Source organism: Schistocerca piceifrons, chromosome 6 (assembly GCF_021461385.2).
Source record: "Schistocerca piceifrons isolate TAMUIC-IGC-003096 chromosome 6, iqSchPice1.1, whole genome shotgun sequence".
NCBI classification, from domain to species: domain Eukaryota; kingdom Metazoa; phylum Arthropoda; class Insecta; order Orthoptera; family Acrididae; genus Schistocerca; species Schistocerca piceifrons.
Genome location: NC_060143.1, coordinates 421,907,159 through 421,932,119, shown reverse-complemented (window position 1 = coordinate 421,932,119; position 24,961 = coordinate 421,907,159). Strand labels below are relative to the sequence as shown.

At 45.3% G+C, this 24,961-nt stretch overlaps 1 protein-coding gene across 1 annotated transcript in view; it reads right to left on the bottom strand.

The window, feature by feature from the left end:
• LOC124803359 (formin-2-like) overlaps positions 1-24,961 on the bottom strand; it is a 237,603-nt gene that overhangs the window by 200,337 nt on the left and 12,305 nt on the right. Inside the window, exon 3 of the mRNA XM_047264544.1 lies at positions 6,829-7,004. Coding sequence (XP_047120500.1) covers positions 6,829-7,004 — 176 coding nt within the window. The remainder of the gene's footprint in view (positions 1-6,828; positions 7,005-24,961) is intronic.

Below are 24,961 nucleotides of genomic sequence, written 5' to 3'. Positions count from 1 at the left end.
GGGAGTGCTCTGAACCTCCATCCATCCCTCCACCTTCTTTGACAAAGCTGTTAGCAGACTGAGGGTGACCTCTTATGCCATAAGTCTTCGGCCGCCAATGATGATGATTTTTTTTTTCGAAATTTAAGTCGTGGCAAGGTCCAGGCACAGGACCTAGGACATTTTCTTTACTAATCAAGGACTCTACTCCTTTAACACTCTGTAAAGACCAAGGAAAAGATGTCTATCATCCTACATTTTCTCCAGAGTAATAGTTTCTTCCTAGAAGATAAAGTTTTGTGTGACAGTTGCAGAAAGTTGGTCTCATTACCTTGAAGGGATACACTCAGTAAATTTGGTATTTTAAAGATGTTAAAGATTTACCAACTTCAAAGCAGTCATTGTATACAAACTTCCCAAACTCTCATGTTTCTCTTGAACAAGATCATTGTTTAATTTTTAAGGACATCATATTTGTCACTGACTGGAGAAATTATTTATTTCACAATTGCAATTTTGGCATTCTGGTTATTTTCAAGTCTTACTGCAAAAGCTAAAAGAATACAAAAAAGAAGCACAGGGTGTATGTATGGAACTGGACAAACATGTCATAGACTGTCGTAAATTACAAAATATTGTGAAAATAATCCACTGCTTACATTTAGTCTTTGCACATGTCAGATTTTAAAATCATCTGATATGTGTACATGTTGTGGTCAAAACTAAGCCTTTTCACTTTAGAGATAAAGCAAACAGTCCATTTCATCCTCTTCACATTTCACTGCATCTACAGTTTCATGGCAATGACTTCCAAAATTTGTTATAATTCTTTGAATTTTATCCATAGACAGTGCAACATGATGTGGCATATCTATGAAAAATTTTGTTTAATGTAGAAGCATCATTTACAAACATTGAACAAGTCAATCTTTGCAATATGTACTAACTGTCAGTTGAAAATCAATGCTGGCTTAAAGAAGTGGTGCACATTTTTCAAGACCCATCTTGGTCCTTTTATTACTGTTGGGACTCTAAATACACTCACATTATCTCGAGTTCCGAAGGTATTTGTAGTAACACTGTTCCTGTTTACGTCGCACTTCACTTAGCGTAGACCACGACTGTGTCCTAGGCATGCCCAATGTTAACTGACTGGGCATGGCCCGTGCTGCCTGAGTTGTTGTTGTTGTTGTTGTTGTTGTTGTTACGCCGGCAGAGGTCGCGTCCGAATTCTCACGTGCCCTCTGGTGGACAGGACTCTACTTGCGGCAAGTACTGTCCGTGACGCGCCGTGCCGATGTGCGCATCCCGCGATCTTTCCGGTGGCTACTGCACTCCTCCTCCTTCGGGGGGGTGAAGCCGCTGTGATCCACTGCGTTAGAAGGTGGAGCATCGGGCAGGAGCGATGACCTCCACATTCATTGGAAGGCCGGAGTCGAGGGGATCTGCCAACCCTTGAGCCAGAACCTTCAAATACGGCTGGAAGTGACCCATACGAAGAGGCCCCCGTCATCCCACCACCGGAGTCCGGGACAGAACGGGCGACAAGCTGTCGAACTCCGGATCCTGTTCCACCTTGGTAGGGGCAAGACCCAGTGGCAGGGACGATGGGGAAGGGACGACCACAGGTGAACCAGCCTCCTGAGAAACCGGGCCTGCAAGGAGGGCTGGTGTCGCTGGGGCATCTCAAACGATGGCAATGCCGGTGCTGGAGCTACTGGATGCTGCCAAGGCTGAGAACCATCACAGTGCGGCAGAGTCACAGCGGGGAGAGGCGGTAACGTCCCCTGGGAAACCAACACGGGTGCCGGCAATGGGGAAGCCGGTGTCCGAGAGGTCGGAGGGTGGGTGCTCAAACGTGGACTTAGCTGATTTTGGTGACGACGTACCACCCGGTCCCCCGCCTGCAAGGTATAAAGCCGGCGGCCATTTCGGTGCAGGACCACCGCTGCTATCCAACGTGGATTGCGACCAAACCCACGTGCCCAGACTGACATACCCAGTGGAAAGCCAGGTACTCCGTTTTGTGAAGACCTGGTGAGGACCAGGTTGGACGAGGTGCAGCAGAGTCCTAGGTTGGCGCCCATGGAGGAGCTCTGCAGGGCTGCGGTCTCCCATTGGTGTGGTCCAGTATGCCGTCAGGAAAAACGTAAATGCCTCCTCTGCAGGAAATTCGTGCACATACTTTTTCCACCTGCATCTTAAATGTGCGCGCCATGCGCTCAGCTTCCCCATTCCATTATGGATGGAAGGGGGGAGAGCAAACGTGCCGAATACCGAAGCGCCTACAAAAATCCTGGAAGGTCTGCGAAATAAACTGCGGTCCATTGTCCGAGACCAGGGTGATTGGCAGATCTTCCACAGAAAAGATTTTTGCTAGTGCCTGGATTTCAACTTCTGAAGTGGTTGAGGAGCAGCAAACTACATATGGGAATCGGGAATAAGCATCAATGACCATGAGCCAAAAGCTACTGAGAAACGGGCCCGCAAAATCGATGTGAACACGTTCCCATGTGTGGGTTGCCAGCGGCCATGAAGAGAATGCTGCCCTGGGAGATGCCTGTTGGCTCGCACACTGGGAACAGGCGGCTACCAAGTGCTCAATTTCTCTGTCAATACCGGGCCCGTACACATGTCTGCGAGCCAAGGTTTTAGTACGGGAAACACCCCAGTGTCCCACATGTAATAATGTGAGGACCTCCCTTCGTAAACTTGCAGGAACAACCACGCGAGGAGCTGTATCATCAGTAGCCAGAAGGAGAACTCCGTCCAAGACCGAGAGGCGGTCTCGTAGAATAAAATAATTACAAAGAGGGCCAGAGGCCCGGCCTGGAGGGCGGGATGACCACCCCTGCTGAATGAGGCGAACTACTTGCCGGAGAACCGAGTCAGCTGCCGTTTCCCTGGCAACTCGAGAACTAGTGATCGGGAAGCCATCAACCGCTTGGCGGGACGCCACATCCAAATGAAAACACATAATCTCCTCTCGATCGAATGTAGGATCCGGGCCCACCGGAAGACGGGAAAGAGCGTCGGCGTTGGCATGCTGTCCGGTAGGGCGAAAATGAATGTCATAATGGTAGTTAGAGAGGAACAAGGCCCAGCACTGTAGTCTGTGGGCCGCCCTATCCGGAATCTGAGAGGCGGGGCCAAATAACGATATTAACGGCTTATGGTCAGTGATTAACTGAAACTTCGTGCCATACAAGAAAGGGTGAAACTTTGTAACAGCGTAGACAATGGCCAAAGCCTCTTTTTCCACCTGGGAGTAATGGGCCTGCGCGGGAGCAAGAGTTTTAGATGCAAACGCCAGTGGTTGCTCGGAATCATCTGTGAAGCATCGGTAGCCAGGACCAATGGCTTATGGGGGTCAAAAGTACCCAAACAAGGCGCTGACGCGAGGAGGCTCTTCAACGAGGTGAACGCTCAGTTGCATGCAGGTGACCAATCAAAAGGAACACCCTTGTGTAGAAGGCAGTACAGGGGGCGAGCTATGGTGGAAGCCCTGGGAATGAACCAGTGGTAATAGGCTATCTTGCCTAAAAAAGCTTTTAACTCTTTCAGCGAAGCGGGCCGAGGAAGGTCGACGATACCGTGGACCAAACTTCCTAGTGGCTGGACGCTGTGCCGAGAGATGGTGTAGCCCACATACTCAATGGATGGTTGGAAGAAGTTTGACATATGCAGGTTGCAACGCAAGACCACAGACCTGAATTTGAGAAAGATGGTGCGAAGGTTGTGCAAGTGTTCCTTCGTGCTGCGGCCTGTGACAATTATGTCATCCAGGTAATTAATAAAATGAGGGATTGTCGACGTGACGTGCTCAAGATAACGCTGGAATATCGCCGGGGCACTGGATATTCCGAAGGCCAACCACTGGTATTGGTAAAGGCCAAACGGGGTGTTGACGACCGCCAGCCGTTTGGAGTCCTCATCAAGTGGTATCTGATGATAAGCCTCCGGAACATCGATTTTCGAAAAATATTGGCGTCCCACCATGGCGGAGAACAATTCATCAGCATGAGGCAAAGGACAGGTGTCCACCACCAATTGGGAATTAATGGTGACCTTGAAATCGCCACAAAGACGTAATTTTCCCGAGGGCTTCCTTACAATAACGAGGGGCAAAGCCCACTCACTAGAAGAAATGTGAAGAACGACCCCTAGGGCTGTCAGCCAATCTAGCTCTTCCTTTACCTGAGGGCGAAGAGCCAAGGGGATCTGCCTCGCGCGTAGAAAACGCGGGCAAACCAACGCCTTCAACGTTAAGTGAGCTTCAAAATCTGAAACACGCCCCAGGCCCTCCTCAAAGATATCAGGAATGTCTGAGATCAAAGATTCCAATGATTGATAGGGAATGTCTTCGAAGACCAACTGTATGGTGTCAGCGATAGAAAAACCGAAAGCTTGAAAGGCATCCAGGCCAAAAAGGTTAGCAGAGCTTGCATCACTGACAACAATAAAAGTAATAGGCCGAGTGACTGATTTGTAAGTCACGTCGGTAGTGAATTGACCCAGTAGGGGAATGAACTGTTTACCATAACCGCGTAGACACCGGTAAACTGGCGCCAACGGGGGCGATCCAAGGTCGGAATAAGTTTGTGCATTCAACAACGAAACTGCCGTGCCCATATCTACTTGCAGTTGTAACCGGCACGACAGAACTGACACCTCAATAAAGAGTTTGCATGCCGATGCATCGGGAGCCTGGCCCGATGAAACTTCCTGAATGTCAACGTCCACGTCCTCTGTACCTGCTTCCTTCGATTCTTTTGAGGCTGAGCGGCAAACTTTAGCAATGTGACCTTTTTTATTACATTTTCGACAAACAGCCCAATGCTGGGGGCACTCTGACTGATCATGATGTATATAGCACGACGCACAGTATGGCAACAGGGGCAGGCGGCCGGAATTCTGTTTACGCCCCGTGCGGGAGCGGCCGTAATGGCTGGAATGTACCGCTCGCACGTCGTCCACCCCGGACACAGTGGATTCGGATGCGCTGCCCTGAACTGCCGTGAAGTCGCACCACGCTTCCAGCTGTTGACCTGTGGCATGAGAGACTTCATACGATTGAGCAATGGACAGGACTTCCTCAAGGGAAGGGTCTTCTAACTGCAGGGCCCGTTGCCGGACCTCCCTATCAGGGGCCGAATGAACAATGACGTCGCATACCATAACGTGGGCATACGACTCTCGCGACTGCTCCGTGACAAAATGACACTTGCAACTAAGACCGTGCAGGGTAGCGGCCCACGCCCGGTAAGACTGATGGGGCTGTTTCTTGCATTGATAGAACTCGACCTTAGCCGCCACAACATGCGTGCGGCGGCGATAATATGAAGACAGCAATGAACACAATGCGTCAAAAGACAAGGACGAGGGTTTCTGCAATGGCTCTAGCTGCCACAAAACTTGATACATCGAGGGAGATATCCAAGACAAGAAGAGAGCATGACATACCTCTGCATCGGCAACATGAAACGCCTGGAAATGCTGCCGAAGGCGATGTTCATATGCGTCCCAATCTTCCGCCATCTCATCATACGGGGGAAAGGGAGGAGGGAACGGCGCTGGAGCAGACAGCATGGAGAGCAACGCCAGAAGCACTTGTTTCATGGTGGCCATGAGCTCCATCTGCTGCTCAACCAAAACCCGCACTAAATCCTCCATGCCGTGGAGAAGCTGCGAAACCGGAACAACGATGCAACACGCGAAAGAATGACCCTACTCATCACCAATTGTGTAGTAACACTGTTCCCATTTACATCGCACATCACTTAGCGTAGACCGGGACTGTGTTGTTGTTACACTGGCAGAGGTCGCGTCCGAATTCTTGCGTGCCCTCTGGTGGACGGGACTCTACTTGCGGCAACTACTGTCCGTGACGCGCCATGCAGATGTGCGCCTCCCGCGATCTTTCCGGTGGCTACTGCAGTATTATACTTCTGCAGTTATTGGAAGACATTCTACTGCACATAGGGCAATCAGTGAGGTACTAATATGACAGATTTACCTTCCACTGCATCTTATGGAAACATTTGGAGGGCATTCAAATGGTTGTTCAGCAAATGCAAATTGCTCTGTACATTCACCTAACTTGACACTTCTATACTTTTATCTGTGGTGAAAATTAAAACAAGAGGTCATTATATAGCTCATGAAGACATGAATGCCTTACAACATGGACCAATGCTGCTGTTAACTCCAGAAGAAATTTAACATGCAGCATTGTTCCTCTAGTTTCACTTTATAGCATGTAACAATGCTCAACGTCAATATTATGAGCAACTGGTATGACAGCCATGATAATAAACATGTAAACTATACCTGAGTTAAGCATGCACTTACATCTGATATAGTACAACTGATGTTAGTGGAATCTCTTCACCTAACAGCAGGACATTGGTTTGAGGTGCAAGTTGTCTTGATACTATTTGACCAAGTCCCATATATAACACACAGTTCTCTCAGAAGCTTCTTTCAAATCTCACAGAAGAAAGTATTTACTTACATTAGAAAGAAATTAAAATGAAGACATTGTGATAATACAGTGACTGTAAAGAAAAAAAATTACTTTCAGACATTAGAAAATTCACCATACTGTCCATTATAACTTTATGTAAACCACACATTGATATAGTTATTCATTTGGGATTCATTTGGTGTAGCGTATCTTAGCTGCCTTATGCTGTACTTTTAGCACTTTCAAAACAACACTGCCAGTAAGGAAACCAAACAGTGTATTGAAACAGTGAATAAGCTTTGCACAAAAACAAGAATGTCTTCAGTATAAGAAGTACATTAGTAAGTTATGCAACCACACTGATAAATGTGTTAAAGGCTCACCTGGAAGACAGTGTCCACAGCAGCATCTTTATCAGATATTTGACATATTACACCAGCTGCCAGAAGATGAGTGCAGAATTGCACTGCAAGAATTGTCAAGTCCTGGTCTGACAGATACAGCTTCAGGTAGTGGCCATCTGGAAATGCTGAGAGGAACCAGTTTACCAGTATTAGGCCTGTAAACATAACACAAACTCATGCACATGTCGTCTTCTGGGAATAGACTGGTGTTGGCCCTAAATCATGTGTCTACCAATTTGTCAGCATATGTAATCCACCAACACACAACAGCATACATGGAAAACTGCAGCTGCCACTGGTGCTATACCGGTAGTACATTTGCAGACCACTTTTACTATCCATAACACTGAGGAAATCTTGTGTAAAGAGAATGAGTTGAGTTTAACATGATCGCTACTTCCTGAATCTAAACTGATTTCCATGAGGGAGTTTCTAATACTCATGTAAGTAATAAGTCTGAACTGAAGAACACACTGTCGTTTGCTGCTACAGATAGATGTGGTAAAATGCAACAGTACTACACATCAGATTTTCTTTTTCATAGATGGGAGTGACCTTACTTTTCTAGAATCATATCAGAAAAGAAAGAAATACTGTAAACACTGGCTGACCTTTGGACACCATGTGAAAGTACAACTTTAAGTTTTAGGTATTTCTATTTTCTCATCTGCATCAGTAGTAACAATTTGGGATCAGAATAAGAAACAATTTTACTGGGTATGCATCAAAGACAATACAAGGATTATTTATGATCTGTATTTTTCTATGTGAGATGTGAAGAGTTTTTGAGTCAGGAAAGCAAAAACAATCTCAAATTCGTGAACCTCCAGAACCTGGGTAAGAGGCCAACTAGTTAACAATTCTTCCACCATCACTGACAATACTAATTGCTATAATGATATAATTATTAGTTAAGCTCACAAGGGAGGACAGAAAGAAAACAAATTTTAAGAGAGGTTAGAACTGAGACAAACCTTCAGTTTGAGAAAGAAATCAAAAAACATAATTCCAGCTTATTACATCAACATAAACAGCCATTGGTTAAGAATTTTCAACTGTCAGCAGATATTTTAACTCCATCCAATTTTAAGTCAGTCAATGTGAAATGTCAGCTATCTTTATTGCATCAAAATATTCGAGGACTGAGAAATAAAATTAATGAATTAACTATCTGCATAGATGAATTAGAGTCTTCAAACCCAGCTGACATAATCTGCCTCTCTGAACATCATGTGACCACTGGTATAGAACTTTTAAGTGTTACAGGGTTTAGGTTAGCATCTCACTATTGTAGATCAGAAATGGAGAAAGGAGGAGTTGCCACATTCATCAGGAACTGTCATAAATTTAAGAACATAGACATTCATAAATTTTGCCTAGAACAGCATATGGAAGCATGTGCAACAGAATTAGAATTTCACAAAAAATCTTTCATAATATTAAGTGTATATCGAGCACCTGCAGGTAACTTTAATCTGTTTGTAAACCACCTTGAAGCTGTACTGGCCCATTTAACAACCAAAAACAAAGAAATAGTGGTTGCTGGTGATTTCAATGTAGATTTCCTTAAAGACTCTCCCAATAAGAACCTATTTGAATTAGTAACACTATCATTCAACTTAATTCCCACAGTAAAGTTCCCCACTAGGATAACCACTTGCTCACAAACAGCCATTGATAATATCTTTATAGAAAAGTCAAATGAACAAAATTATATTACAAAACCAATAGTCAATGGCCTCTCAGACCATGACATGCAGTTCCTTCTGTTAAATGTTAATACTGAACAAGATATAAAATCTGTTAAATCTGAGCTCAAGAGGGTAATCAGTAAGCCAAAAATTGATTATTTTAGGACACTCCTCAGAGACATTCACTGGACTGATGTTTACAGTGCTCATGGCATGAATGAAAAATATAACATTTTTGCTAATAAAGTGCTTACCTTATTTGAACACTGCTTTCCCCCAAAACTTACCAAGGTTAGAGCAAAGTCTACAAAGAAGCCATGGATTACTCGAGGAATAGGGGTATCTTGTAAAACAAAAAGAAAACTGTATCTGTCAATCCGAAACATTTCCAATGTTGATGCTATAGCACATTATAAGAAATACTGCAAAATATTAAAGACTGTAATACGGATGTCAAAGCAAATATATTACAAGGAAAAGATAGTCATATCAGATAACAAAATAAAGACAATATGGGATATAGTGAAGGAGGAGACCGGTAGAACCAGACATGAAGAGGAACAAATAGCATTAAGAGTAAATGATGCATTGGTGACAGATGTGTATAGTGTTGCAGAACTTTTTAACAAACATTTTATAACTGTTACTGAAAAGATGGGGTTGTCAGGTTCGGTAGATGCTGCTATGGATTACCTTAGACCAGACATTTCAAGTAACTTCCATAATATGAATTTGACCCTCACTACCCCAACAGAAATAATGTCCATCATAAAATCTTTAAAATCAAAAACATCTAGTGGGTATGATGAAATATCAACAAAGTTAATTAAAGAATGTGATTCTGAGCTAAGTAACATATTAAGCTATCTGTGTAACCAGTCGTTTATCAGTGGAATATTTCCCGAATGGCTGAAATATGCTGAAGTTAAGCCACTGTTTAAGAAGGGAGATAAAGAAATAGCATCAAATTTCCGTCCAATTTCACTGTTGCCAGCATTCTCAAAAATTTTCGAAAAAGTAATGTACAGTCGTCTTTATAACCATCTTATCTCAAATAACATACTGTCAAAGTCACAGTTTGGATTTCTAAAAGGTTCTGATATTGAGAAGGCTATCTACACTTACAGTGAAAATGTACTTAATTCATTAGACAAAAAATTGCAGGCAACTGGTATATTTTGTGATCTGTCAAAGGCATTTGACTGTGTAAATCACAATATCCTTTTAAGTAAACTAGAATATTATAGTGTAACAGGAAATGCTGCAAAATGGTTCAACTCTTATATCTCTGGCAGGAAACAAAGGGTGTTATTAGGAAAGAGACATGTATCAAGCTATCAGGCATCATCCAACTGGGAACTAATTACATGTGGGGTCCCACAAGGTTCCATTTTGGGGCCCTTACTTTTTCTTGTGTATATCAATGACCTTTCATCAGTAACATTACCAGATGCCAAGTTTGTTTTGTTTGCTGATGATACAAACATTGCAATAAATAGCAAATCAAGTGTAGTCTTAGAAAGATCAGCCAATAAAATATTTGTAGACATTAATCACTGGTTCCTAGCCAATTCTTTGTCACTAAACTTTGAAAAAACACACTACATGCAGTTCAGAACTTGTAAGGGGTGTCCCAAGAGTATATGTCTAACATATGATGACAAGAAGATAGAAGAAGTGGATGGTGTTAAATTCTTGGGATTACAGCTTGATAATAAATTCAACTGGGAGGAGCACACCACAGAACTGCTGAAGCGTCTTAACAAATCTCTGTTTGCAATGCGAATTTTGTCAGACATAGGGGATATAAAAATGAAAAAGCTGGCATACTATGCTTACTTTCATTCCATAATGTCATATGGGATTATTTTCTGGGGTAATTCATCAAGCCAAGCTAAAGTTTTCCGGGCACAAAAACGTGCAGTAAGAATTATATGTGGTGTGAACTCAAGAACATCCTGCAGAAGCCTGTTTAGGGAACTAGGGATACTAACTACAGCTTCCCAATATATTTATTCCTTAATGAAATTTGTCATTAAAAATATATCACTTTTTCAAACCAATAGCTCAATTCATGGAATCAATACTAGAAATAAGAATAATCTTCACAAGGATTTAAAGTCACTTAGTCTTGTACAAAAAGGTGTGCATTATTCAGGAACACACATTTTCAATAACTTGCCAGCAGCCATAAAAAGCTTAACAACCAATGAAATTCAGTTTAAGAGAAGCCTAAAGGATTTATTGGTGGCCAACTCCTTCTACTCCATTGATGAATTTCTGAGGAAAACCAACTGATTTGTATATAAGTACAACATATCTTCTGCACAATTTCAGTGCAGTAATGTGTTCACTGAAAATTTGTGTGTGTGTGTGTGTGTGTGTGTGTAAGTATAATCTAACTTCTGCACCATTTCAGTGCAGTAATGTGTTCATTGTAAATAAGTATTACAGTAGTTGTATTACATGTTTCTTACCTTATAAATAAATAAAAAACTTTTTTATTTTAAATTCAGTGCAATAGTATTTGTAAAATGACTCTTAGTGTTCATTAAAAAATGACGATCATTCCACTTGGGACCTGTGGAATGGTACATTAGCTTATTTGTTTTAGTTTAAATATTTGTCATGTATTGTTGTTTTTCTGACATGTTCCACATCCTGGAGGACCTCCTCACTACGGATCAATTGGAATGAAAGTAAATCTAATCTAATCTAAACAAGAGATCAGAACTAATTGTAAGAACCCAGTTTTAGGACATTCTGTATTAATTATGTACAGTAATGTTGTCACAACTCATCAAGGTGTGTGTATGTCACTTCTCACAATGTCTTCAGAGTAAGGCTCACATACTGGGTTACGAAACACAAACTCATCACATACCCATTTTGATACTCCACAATGAATATGTGGTGACATCTATGAAATTCGGTTTAATGATTTTTGTGATGCCTTATGCAGGCACCCTGTTTGGCTGCCTTCCTGCATCAACCTTGTGCTACATGTTACACAGTTAACAAGGCTGTGTGACAATATCACCTCTGTAGGCAGTAAAGACCACTTTCCCCCAGTACTACCTTCCCACCCCATGTCATATGCAGGAGTCTAAGTTACTACCCTCAGCTTTGGTCGTCTGGTGAGATTAGAGCTAAATGCAAATTTGTGCAACACCATTGTTGATGTGACTATTACAAGGTGCTGACATTCTACTTCTGTCAGAGGCATCAAAGGATTTTGAAGAGCAACTAAACTTCATGGACAGCATCTTCAAAGGAAAGTATAGAATGAACATCAACAAAAGCAAATCAAGATTAATGGAATATAGTCAAATTAAATCAGGTGATGCTGAAGGAATTAGATTAGGAAACAAGACACTTAAATTAGTAGATGAGTTTTGCTACTTGGGCAGATAATAACTGATGGAGGCCAATGTAGAGAGGACATAAAATGTAGACTGGCAATGGCAAGAAAAGCATTTTTGAAGAAGAGAAATTTGTTAACAGGAATTACAGATTTATGTGTAAGAAGGTCTTTTCTGGAGTGTAGCCATTTATGGAAGTGAAACATGGACAATAATGAGTTTAGACAAGAAGAGAATATAAGCTTTTGTAATGTGGTGCTAAAGAAGAATCCTGGATATTAAATGGGTTGATCACATAATTAACGAGGAGGTAGTGGACAGAATTGGGGAGACAAGAAATTTGTGGCACAGCTAAACCAGAAAAAGCAATCAGTTGACAGACATGTTCTCAAACATCAAGGAATCATCGCCACCAATTTAGTACTGGAGGTAAATGTGTGCATGAGGGTGTGGGGGGAATCATAGAAGGGAGACCAAGAGATGAATACAGTAAGGAGAATCAAGAAGATGTGGGTTGCAGTAGTTATTCAGATATGAAGAGACTCACAGGATAGAGCAGTGGGGAAAGCTGCATGAAACCACTCTCTGGCCTGAAGACCACAGCAACAAGTAATTCTAGTCTGACACACATTAACTTTGGAGTCAGATTCAGGAATTTTGCATTGCCATTCTGGGCAAGATCAACACAGCATGCTCAAGAGGATGTGCACATTCAGCTTACTGCCATCTTCAGGGCTTTGAGAAATGTTGAATCATTGGCTCCATGGACATGGGAGCACAATACCGACAGATTGCCCAAACAGTTGGCCATAACAGAATTAACTGCAGAGCAACTGACTGACAAGGTCCACAAGAAGGTCAAAGACATGTTCAACTGCTTCTGATGAATAAATGAGTGACAGCAGCAGAATACTCGGCACACATTACAGTCAGACAAGAATATATTATTGAAAGTTGGGTTGAGATCTCAGACTTTCTTACATCAGTTACCTCTAACTGTATATCACAGAGACTGAAGTGATGTAGAGCCAGAGTATACTGGGACACTGAGTGGTATTCTCTGGTGTTTAGTAACGAGTCTCGCTTCTGTTTCTAGTGGTCAGATTGTGCCAAGCGTCAATTAAGAGACCGGTATCCTTGCAGTTACTGGAATTTTGGTGTGAAATACTATCTATTGTTTGTGTGTGTGTGTGTGTGTGTGTGTGTGTGTGTGTGTGTGTGTGTGTGTGTGTGTGTGTGTGTGTTTTTGTTTTGTGGTTGTGGTGTTTATACATTTTTTTTTCTTCGTGGGACCAAATGGCGAGGTCATTAGTCCTGTGATTCCAAAGTTAGCCACAGATGCTAATAGTGGATGGATCCAGTCAGCAGAGTCAATTTATAAAATAATGAAGTTAAAAAACACACAGTAAAAGGTGAGGTCAAATATAAAAACTAGAAAAAAGTGGGTGATCTTTCCATGGGATCCCAGACTGTGAAGACTGGAAAAGCAATCCCAACCACAACTATCCTGTCCTGCTCCAAGAGCAAAGTAAGACCTTATATCTGGAAATAAAAAACACTTTCACAGAGGCAACTAAGGACCAGTTCAGCCATCTGTGAATTGCATGCTAAGATTAAATTTAAGGAATCAGGAAGACTATACCTAGCATGAAGGGCCAAAAAGAAGGGGACATGCCACCAATATATGGCATACAATCAGTCTGGCTCCACAACATGGGAGGGAGTAGGTGACTGCTCCTCCAGCCACACAATCAGCAAGCTCATTACCTGGGATACCCATATGGCCAGGGACCCAAAGGGAGTCAACATAACAAGCAGCATGGTGAAGATCAGCGAGATGGTCATGAATGGCCAAGACCAAGGCATGGCAGGAAAAACACCAGTCAATAGCCTGAAGGCCACTCATTGAGTCTGTACACAGCAAAAATTGGTGGAGTTGAGACTGTTTAATAAAGGTAAGGGCGTAGGAAATTGCCATCAGTTCCACAGTAAACACCCCACATGTAGTTGGCAGGAGATGATTTTCCATGCCAACAGAGGACTTGAAGGAATATCCCACATGATCAGCAAATTTAGATCCATCAGTGTAAAAAACAACACCATCCCAAAACTCCCATAAAATTTGGCAGAAAGAAACAACTGAATACCATCAAGGGAACGGAATCTTTCGGATCTCGGTGGAGATCCATTGGAATCTGGGGCCGAGGAACTAATCAAGGGGTGTGTTGGGGAGGGAATGTGGGAGACAGGACAAAGAAGTAAGCTGAAAATCATGGTGAAGAGACGCAAGGCAGGCGGGAATCAGGTGGGTGACGTCCTTGGTCTGTGAACAGGATAGAATAGGAAGGATGAGTGGGAGAGGCATGGACAGTGATTGCATAAGAAATCAGAAGTTGGGACCACCGAACAGAAAGGAAGGGGGGGGGGGGGGAGGAGAGACCAGCTTCAATCAAAGGACTATCAACTGGGCTAATAGGGAAGGCACCAGTGGCCAAACGGATACCACAATGGTGGACCGGATCCAGGAGGCACAGTGTGGAAGAAGCAGCTGAACCATAAACTTGGCAACCATAGTCCAAACAAGACAGCACTAAAGCCCGATATAGACAGAGAAGGATGGAACGGTCCGCATCCCAAGAGGTATGGGCAAGGAAGGGAAGGACATTGAGTTTATGGAAACATCCTACCTTCAGAAGTCTGATATGAGGCAGCCAAGTGAGCTTGTTGTCAAAAAGAAGATCCAGGAAATGAAACTGTGGGACCACAGGTAATCCTTGTGCATCAAGGTAGAGCTCCAGACCGGGGTGGACCGTAGTGCGGTGACAGAAGTGGACCATCCGTGATTTTAAAGGAGAGAATTGGAACCCATGTGAGATGGTCCAAGCAGAGGCACGCCGTATAGCTCCCTGGAGCTGCTGCTCTGCAGAGGCCATACAGAGCCATACAGAGCAGGGGTGACCAAAGGACTGACGGAGGCCACAAGTCCATCTATAGCACTGAGGAAAAGAGACACACTCAATACTGAACCTTGTGGGATGCCATTCTCCTGGATCCATGGAGAACTAAAAACAGTACCAACCTGAACCGTGAACGACCAGTGGAACAGGAACTGGCAGATAAAAATCTGAAGTGGGACCCAAAGATCCCAATCATGAAGTGTAAGAAAGATGTGATGGTGCCAAGCCATGTCATAGGCCTTGTGAAGGTAAAAAAAAACTGCAACCAAATAGCAGTGCTGGGAAAAACCCTGCTGAGTTGTGGATTCCAAGAGAAGTAAATGATCGATCAGAGACCATCCCTCTCGAAAGCTGAACTGGTAAGGGGACACTATATCCTGAGATTCGAGGACCCAATTGAGCCGATGGGCTACCATCCATTCAAGTAGCTTACAAACAATATTTGTCAGACTAATTGGCCAATAGCTTTCAACAAACAGGGTTTTTTTACCAGGGGTAAGGACAGGAACCATAATGCTATCCCTCCACTGAGAAGGGAAGTCACCCTGGAGCCAAATATGGTTAAACACGCAGAGAAGATGCCGTTGTGGAGCACTGAGATATTGAAGCAGTTGGTTATGAATGGAGCCTGGGCCAGGGGCTATATCATGAGAAGAAGAAAGTGCAGAAAGAAGTTCCCATTCAGTAAAAGGTTTGTTTTAAGATTCTGACTGAAAAGGGGTAAAACATAAGGCGGAAGCTTCGGCCCACTGTTTCTGTTGAAGCAAAGCAGCTGGATAGGAGGATGATGCTGATGTTGTTGCAAAATGGGTCTCAAGATGTTCCACTGGTCCATGCAAATGCCATCCAGGAGGTGAAGGCCCAGAAGGTTGACTGTTGACTGTAGACTTGGAGAGAGCAAAGTGTAGCCCATACCCGTGACATAGGGACAGTAGAACTGAGGGAAGAAACAAAGCATTCCCAACACATCTGTTTGCTCTGTTTGATTAAGTAATGGGCTTTATAGCAAAGGCATTTAAAGGTAATAAGTTTGGCAACAGATGGGTGCCTCTTAAGGTGTTGCAAAGCTCGATGGCAATCACGGATGGCAATGGCAATGGCCGTACTCCACCTCAGGACATGCCGGCAGTGAAATGGTCCAGATGAGCACAGGATAGCAAGGCTAGCAGCGTGAACAATCATGTCAGACATGTCACATAGGACGTCATCAATACAACCTGACAAAGAGGGAGAAAAAATGACCTGTGCAGTATATAGAGGCCAATTGGCATGTTGGAAAGACCAACAAGGTAACCTGTCCATCGGGGAGCGGGAAGGGAGTGAGAGAATCAATGCAAAATGGTCACTGTCACAAAGGTCGTCATGTGGCAACCAGTGTAATGAAGGGAGGAGGGAGGGAGAAGAAAGAGAAAGATCAATGGCAGAAAAGGTACCATGGCCAGCACTGAAATGAGTAGGGGAGTCATCATTAAGAAAGCACAAGTCTTGGTCTGCAAGAAACCGGTCAATGAGAAGAACCTGACTAGATAGAAAAGCATCACCCCACAAGGGAAGATGAACATTAAAATCCCTGAGAAGGAGGAAGGGAGGAGGAAGTTGCTGAAGAAGGGCAGTTAAGGCAGCAGGTGTAAGAGTCCTGTCAGGAGGGAGATAAAGATTGCGAACTGTGACCCCAGAGTCGAGGTGGACCCTATCAGCAACCACTTCCAATGTAGTTTGAAGAGGAATCCACATGCTAGCAACGTCTGTATGGACCAACGTACAAACGCCACCAAAGGCCCTTGGGGGGCCGACCTGATTGCGACAGAAAACACAGAACCCACAGAGGGCCAGCGAGTCATCATCAGTAAAATGAGATTACTGTAGAACCACACAAGCTGCAGAGTAAAATGAAATAAGGGATTTCAACTCCAGAAGGTGATGGTAATATCCATTACAAATCCATTGGATTACCACAGTGAACAGGCTAAAGCCATTCATGCTGCCGGGTCATCACCCATCACCGACAAAGAGGGGGAGGGGGGGCAACATCCATGAACAACAGCTCAGAATCAGGTTGTGAGGGTGAGGAAAGGACATCTGGTGACACCAGAGGTTCCTTGTCCCGGGACTTACGTTTCTTCTTCTTTTCTGTTTGAGATCAAGGAGAGCTGTGCGGCAAAAAGGAACCAGCTGCAGCAAGATCTGGAACAGAATGAGATCGGGCGACCTGGGGGACCAATGACTGTGGTTCTCATGGTCGCTGTGTGGCAGCAGACCTTTGGCCTGGAAGGCGCCAGGAAGTGGGGGAGGGGGGGGGGGGAGATCACGGGAGGGGTGCCCTTGATCAGCAGACACTGAAGAAGTGGGTCACTTCTCTGGCTGAGGAGGGGGAGCGGCACCCGGAAGGGAGGGGAGGGGGGAGGGGGGAGGGGAGAGGAGAGAGGTTCAGGACTGGGACAAGGAAGGGGGAGGAAGGGGTGAAGATGTAACTAAGGCATAGCTAGACATCATGAACACAGGATGAAGACTTGCATACTTCTTACGAGCCTCAGTGTAGGTTAGACGATCAAGGGACTTATACTCCTGCATCTTCTTTTCCTTCTTATAAACTGGGCAATCCAGTGAACGTGGAGAATGATTGCCATGACAATTAACTCACACAGGAGGGGGAACACAGGAACTCTCCTCATGGAGTGGACGTCCACAGTCACCACAGAGAGGGCTTGCGAACAGCGAAAAGACATGTGGCCAAATGCAAACACTTAAAACATCTCATAGGTAGTGGGATGCACAGCTTCACATTACATTGATAAACCATAATCTTGACTTCTTCGGGAGGATATCCCCTTCAAAGGCCAGGATAAAGGCACCAGTATCAATATGATTGTCCAAGTGAACACTCCACCATTGAGTTTGTCCCAAAGTTCCTCATCAGTTTGAAGGACGAGGTCCCTGTGAAAAATCACACCTTGAACCATATTCAAAGACTGGTGGGGAGTAATGGACACAGGAATTGTGCCAAGATGGTTACAGGCATGAGGGGTCGCAGACTGGGCAGCTGAAGCAGTTTTGAGCAACAACAAACCCGACCGCATCTTAGTCAGAGAGTCCACTTTGCCAAACTTGTCTTCAATGTGTTCCACAGAAAATACAGGTTTAGTATTGGTTAAAATATCCCCATCAGTTCTGGTGCAAACCAGATAGCGGGGGAAAGGTTTCACCCCTAGTCGATGAGCCTGACCCTCCTCCCAGGAGGGAAGGGAAGGCCGAAGGAGCAGAAGAAGCAGCACTAAAAGAATCATTTCCATGGAGAGAGATGGCTGTAGAAGAACTGCAAGAGATCTGGACCCGAATGCGTTGCATTTGCATAGTGTCCACCCTGATACCACCCACTCTGATCAGGGGCTTCCCCCACGGGCACAACCCAGCCACAGCAAGGGCCGTCTGGCAGACCATCTGGCACGGCAGCCATTAGCCACTGCCAGGAGTTCCGATGCTCCAGGAAGACAAGCAACCACTCCTAGGCTTATATGAGGTGGTCACAGCTCAGGTATCAGAAGTGTGATCCCTGTGTTTTCAGGGGGCTCGACCAAGAGGGTACATAGCGACCCCACCACATGTGCTGGCTACCATGCTGGCTATGTACCCTAGCATCAGACAACGACGTGAAAGAAAACATGGAAGGAACTAGGAGTGCACACACCAGAGACACAAGGTAAGGTGCTCTTCCCCAAATGATTACACTACAGAACAGAAATTTAGTAATCGAGGTCAAACCCCAGAGGGGGACCAGAGGATGCCAAAAGGATGAAGTAATTACACAATGAAACAAAATCGCTAAGCCAACATAACCAGGAGGAAAGTGGGGCCAACATAAACAAGGACACCAAGAGAGGTAGAGAGGGTTGAGGGGAAGTAGCAAGGACAAGAAAAGAGGGAAAGGGAAAAAAATGGTTCAAATGGCTCTGAGCACTATGGGACTCAACGTCTTAGGTCATAAGTCCCCTAGAACTTAGAACTACTTAAACCTAACTAACCTAAGGACATCACACACACCCATGCCCGAGGCAGGATTCGAACCTGCGACCATAGCAGTCCCGCGGTTCTGGACTGCAGCGCCAGAACCGCAAGGCCACCACGGCCGGCAGGGAAAGGGAAAGGGAAAGGAAATGCAGCCCAGGAAAGAAGGAAACCTGCAACAGCTCGGGGCCCCATGCTCGCCACACAAGAACTTGCAAAAGGACCATGAGCCCCCTGGGAGGCGGGGATTGGGGGGTGGGGGGTTTGGGGGAGAATTGAGAGGAAGTGACAGTGGAGAGCCACAGGGTAAACAGAGTCCTTAGAGCCACGCAAAAGGTCCAGGCAAAGCTTCGGCCTACAGCTACAGCTACACCACAGAGGTGTACATGAATGGACCTCAAGGAGAGCTGGTACAGGCAAGGACTACAGTTCAGACAGAATTGATTGCACGTGAACCACAATCGTTAGACCTGACCTGATCTGCCTATGTGAGAGGTGAACTGCCTTGGCTGGCAAAAGAAGACAGTGATTAGCATGTTCAGGAGAGTTATGAACATGTGCAATGTAACTGGCAAGCAGTTGTGCACACCCGATCTTCAATGGAGGGACTCCAGTCTTCACCAGTATGTTTGTCACAGGACTCATCCTAAAAGCTCCTGTCGCTAGTTTAACTCTGCAGTAGTACAATGGGTCGAGTATATGCAAGGCTGAGGGCGCCTCTGAACCATAAACCAGACTCCCACAGTCAAAGCCAGATTGAACAAGGGTTCTATAGAGCTGGAGCAGCGTGGAGCAATCTGCACCCCAGTTTGTGCTAATCAGGCAGCCGAGGGCATTGAGACGCTGCCAAAACTTCCATTTAAGGTGAAGAAGATGAGGAAATCAAGTAAACTTGCATCCAAAACCAGACCTAAGAATTGATATGTCTCCACTACAGTGAGTGGATCGCCATTAAGTGCTGGTTCCGGATGAACGGTACGACGCCGACAGAAATGCATGACACACGTCTTCATGGAGGAAAACTGGAAACCATGAGCTAGAGGCCATGACTGTGCCTTGTGGATGGCCCCCTGTGGGAAACAGCAAGACCAGTACTGGAGCAACTGAACGAAATGCATTAGTCGTCTGCATAGAGAGAAGGTGACATGGAGGGTCTGACAGCTGGTGCTAGACCATTAATGGCCACTAAAAATAGAAATACACTCAATACAGAGTCCTGTGGGACTCCATTCTCCTTGATATGGATGGAACTATGGGAGGCACCAACATGGTTACAGAAACTGCAGAGTGACAGGAAGTTTTGGATAAAAACTGGTAGCGGGACTCATACAATGTGGCAAGGATATGATGTCTCCAGGTCGTGTTGTATGCTATTTGTAAGTCAGAAAAGACAGCAACCAGGTGTTGGTCTCTGGAAAAGGCTGTTCGGATGATAGACTTGAGGGACACAACATTATCAGTGGTAGAGCGACCCTGGCAGAAGGCGTCCTGACACGGAAGCAGTAGGCCACGTGCTTCCAGGACCCAACCCAACTACCGACACACCACACGTTCCAGCGGCTTACAAAGAATGTTGGTGAGGCTGATGGGCCCATAGCTATCCACATCAAGTGGGTTATTACCGGGTTTGAGCACCTGAATGATGGTGCTATCCTCCCAAAGCAATGGAAAGACACCATCGCACCAGATCTGGTTGATGATGATGAGGATATGTCACTTGTAGTCACATGAGATATGTTTAATCATCTGGCTGTTGATCCAATCAGGCCCAGGAGCTGTGTCGGGGCAATGTGCATGGGCGCTGAGGAGCTCCCACTCTGTTATTGGGGAGTTATAGAATTCACTGTGGCGTGTAGTGAATGAGATGACTCTCCCTTCCAGCTGCCGTTTGAGAGTGTGAAAGGCTGGGGGGTAATTCCCCGGCACAGAGCTCGGCAATCGCATTTGAGTCGATAGATAACACAACATTTACAGTAACACTGGGAACAACTGTTGCAGTCTGGTACCTGAAAATATGTTTTATCTTTGCCCAGACTTGGGAAAGTGACATATGGCACCCAATGGTCGAGATGTATCTCTCCCAACACTCCTGCTTCCATCATTTGATAAGGTAGCAAACATGGGCATGTAGTTGTTTGAAGGCTATGAGGTGCTCTAGGGAACGGTGTGGTTTATGCCACAGTAGTGCTCGCCGAAGCTCTGTAATTGCCTCAGCAATTTCAGATGACCACCAACCGACTGCCTTATGCCGGGAGCACCATAAAGAGTGAGGGATCACATTTTTTGCCGCAGAAACAATTGTTGTAGTCACCTGCTCAACCATCACATCAATGTTACTGTGTGGAGGAGATTCAATGGTGACATCAGAGGTGAAAGGTTCCCTGTCCGCCTTGTTTAAAGCCCATCTGGAGAAGTGTCCATCGACCTTAGGCTGGGGCAGTGACAGGAAGATGGGGAAGTGGTCACTACCACACAGGTCATCATGTGCTCTCCAGTGGATAGGTGGAAGGAGTCCTGGGCTGCAAACTGATAAATCAATGGCCGAGTAACTACCATGAGCCACACTGAAATGTGTGGTAGCCCCAGTATTTAAGAGGCAGAGGTCAAACTGACACAGTAAAGTTTCAACATGTCTGCCTTGGCCAGTAAGCACGGTGCTACCCCACAAGGGGTTATGGCTGTTAAAATCGCCCAAAAGTAAGGAAAGTTTATGGAGTTGATCAATCAGTGCAGCTAATACATTCAGGGGTACTGCACCATCTGGAGGAAGATATACATTGTAGACAGTTATTTTCTGCGTTGTCTTGTTCTGACAGTCACAACTTCAAGAGGGGTTTGAAGAGCACAGTGTCACCTGAGACTGAGCTTAGGACATAAACGCAAACTCCACCTGACACTCTATTATAGTTGCTCTGGTTCCTGTTATATCCCTTATAGCCATGGAGGGCAGGGATCCGCATTGCCGAGAACCAGGTTTCCTGGAGGGCAATGCAGAAAGCAGGTGTAAAGCTTAAAACTTGCTGTAGCTCAGCCAGATGGTGGAAAAAACCGCTGCAGTTCCACTGGAGGATGACGTCATGGTGAGACTAGGAAGGCATGGAACATTCAAACAGGCAGTTTACGCCTCAGGCTTATCTGCTGCCACCCACTTTTTGCCTTATCAACCTATATCCATTGTGTCCGAGGGTCTGGCGAGATCTAGGTCCTCAGTGAATGCCAGAATCTCCACTCCATCCTCAGATGCAGAGCTTGTAGGTAGCAGTGGTGTGGGTGCCACTGCAATTGCCCTGGTCTTAGGGGTCTCCTTTTTGGCTCTGAGAGGTGGCTGGGGTTGGCAGAGCTGATGGTGCCGGAACTGTTGTAGTGGTGGCATAATATGTCATACATAAAGGATGTAGGCTTTCAGCCTGTCCAGGATCTTTTACTCCTCCATGATTTTCCTTTCTTTCTGGAGAATCCTGCAGTCTGGCAAGCAAGGAGAATGTTGCTCTCTGCAGCTGACAAAGATAGGAGGCAGGGCACCTGGAGTATTGGAGTGTGATGGGCATCCACAATCTTGAAATGTGATGCTGGAAGTACAGTGGGAAGCCATATGGCTGAAATTCCAGCACTTAAATCACTGCATCAGAGGAGGGATATAGTGGTAGTGGTAGACCATCACCTTGACCTTCTCGGATAATGTGTCACCCTCGAAGGCCAAGATGAAGGCACTGGTGGCAACCTGATTATACCCTCAGACACCCATGGACATGCCAGACCAAATGAACACCTCACTGCTCTAAACTGACATGCAGCTCATCGTCGGACTGCTAAAGAAGGTCCATGTGAAATATGATACCCTGAACCATGTTTAAGCTCTTATGGGGCATGATGGTCACAGAAACATCCCCCACTTTGTCACAAGCGATCGATGCCCATGAATATGCAGAGGATGCCGTTTCAGTCAAGACTGACCCAGATCTCATTTTGGACAATCCCTCAACCTCCCCAAACTACTCCTTTAAATGCTCAACAAAAAACTGAGACTTCATCATCATAAAACATTCCCCATCAGCTCTCGAACATATAAGGTATCGGGGTGAAAAAGATCCACTGCCATCCTTAGCCTGATGTTCCTCCCATTTTGTGGCCAGGAAGGGAATGATTTGGGGTCATACTTCTGTGTGTTACACCAACAGCAAGAGATGATGTACTACACTTCATCACATTTCATCTGCCATGATGCCACCCACTCCAACCAGAGACCCTCCCCACGGGCACCTCCCAGCCACAGCAAACGCCACTTGGCAGGATGGCCATTGCCGGGAGTCCTGATGGCCCAGGTGGATGGGCATCTACCCCTTGGCAAATGTGGGGAGTTAATGGTGCAGGCATCAGCAGAGCAATCCCTGTGTGGACAGGGGGCTACAACCAATAGGGTACATTGAGGCTCCACCACAACAGACTGGCTACTGCGCTGGATATCAGTTGCAAAGAAGTCAATGGTCATCGTCTATGCAGAAAGTGACTCTGCGTATTGCATTGTAGAAAATGCACCCAGGAAGGTGTCCTCGCCCAAGAGATGGAGAATGGGTGGGACTGCAATGCGATGACAAGAAAGTGGGCTAAAGATCTCAATGAATAACGGACATGATGCACCATGTAAGATGCCCTTCCCCAATTGGCTCCCTCTTCGAGAAAATTTTGAATAATGGAGGTCAAACCTTACAGGGGACCATCACATAAGGCTGAAACATGTGAAACCCCTTTTAGTCTCCTCTTACAACAGGCAGGAATACCTCGGGCCTAATCTTACCTGTGGACCCCTGGAGGGTGGGGGGGGAGGAGGGTGGGGGGGGAGGAGGGTGGGGGGGGAGGGGGGGAGGTGAGATGGGGGAGGAGTGACGTAGATCCACATACCTACAGCTGGAATTTTGAAAGGTGATGGGGGTAAGTATCTGCTTCTCTACCCAAATGGTCAGACAGTTCATTTCCAGGGATGCCCACTTGAGTTGGCACCCAGGTAAAGACAACTGAGAAGTTGGCGGAGAGGTCATGGGTAGCAGATACTAAAGGGTTACAAAATCATCATCAGTTGATAGTCTGCAAGCTGCTTATTGAGTCTGAACAAATTAATACACTGTGGAGGGAGGCCTGATAAAAAAAATGAAAGGCTCTGAATGGCTAGAAGCTCTGCTATAAACACATTATATGATCCCGGCAATAAATGGTTTTCAAAACCAGTAGGAGACATGAAACTGTATCCCACCTTACTGATTGTCTTAGAACCATGAGTGTAGAAGATGGTAGCACCCTGGAACTCTGCAAGGATGGCACATACAACACGCTGGAAAACCAGAGACGCGACAGATCCTAGGACCCTGGAATACGTTGGTCCTTTTATATGGTCTAGTCACCATCCACAGGGAAAGGGGGGAGGGGGGGGGGTTGGTGGGGTGATAAAGAAGGAAAGACACACAGTGCATTATAATGAGTGGAGATGGAGATTCTGACAGAGGGATCCCACCCATGGGCAGATGTCAGGAGGGAGACATCACTTGTTGGCAAAGAGAACAGAGAACACCAGATGGTCAGGGAATTGGCAAATGGCAATTGCATAAGGAACCAGGAGTTGGCTACATCATATTTGTAAAGAGAGAATCCACTCTTCTGTGAGGAGATTGTCAATGCGACTAGTGCAAAAGGCACCAATAGCCAGAAGTGCCCCACCATGGTGAAAGGGTCCAGCAGCTGCAAAGTTGAAGGAGCCATTGAGCCATAAGCCGCACTACCATAATCTAGTCTGGAAAAGACTAGAGCATGGTAAAGATGGAGAAGAGTAGTACAGTCTGCATGCCAAGATGTGTGGGCCAGGAGGCGGAGGGTATTAAGCTTCTGCACACATGTAGTCTTTAGGAGGCGAATGTGGCTTTTTTTTTGTTTGTTTGTTTTGGTTTTAGGGCGCAAAACTGCTATGGTCATTAGCACCCAGTCCATGACTTAGGAAACAGTAAAAAACCGAAAATGGAAACCTGCAGCAATGGGAACAAAACTCAAAAAATTGGAGAAACTAAAAGCAGAAAGAAGGCTTAAAAATCCACTACAGAAAGGGGTTGGTTGT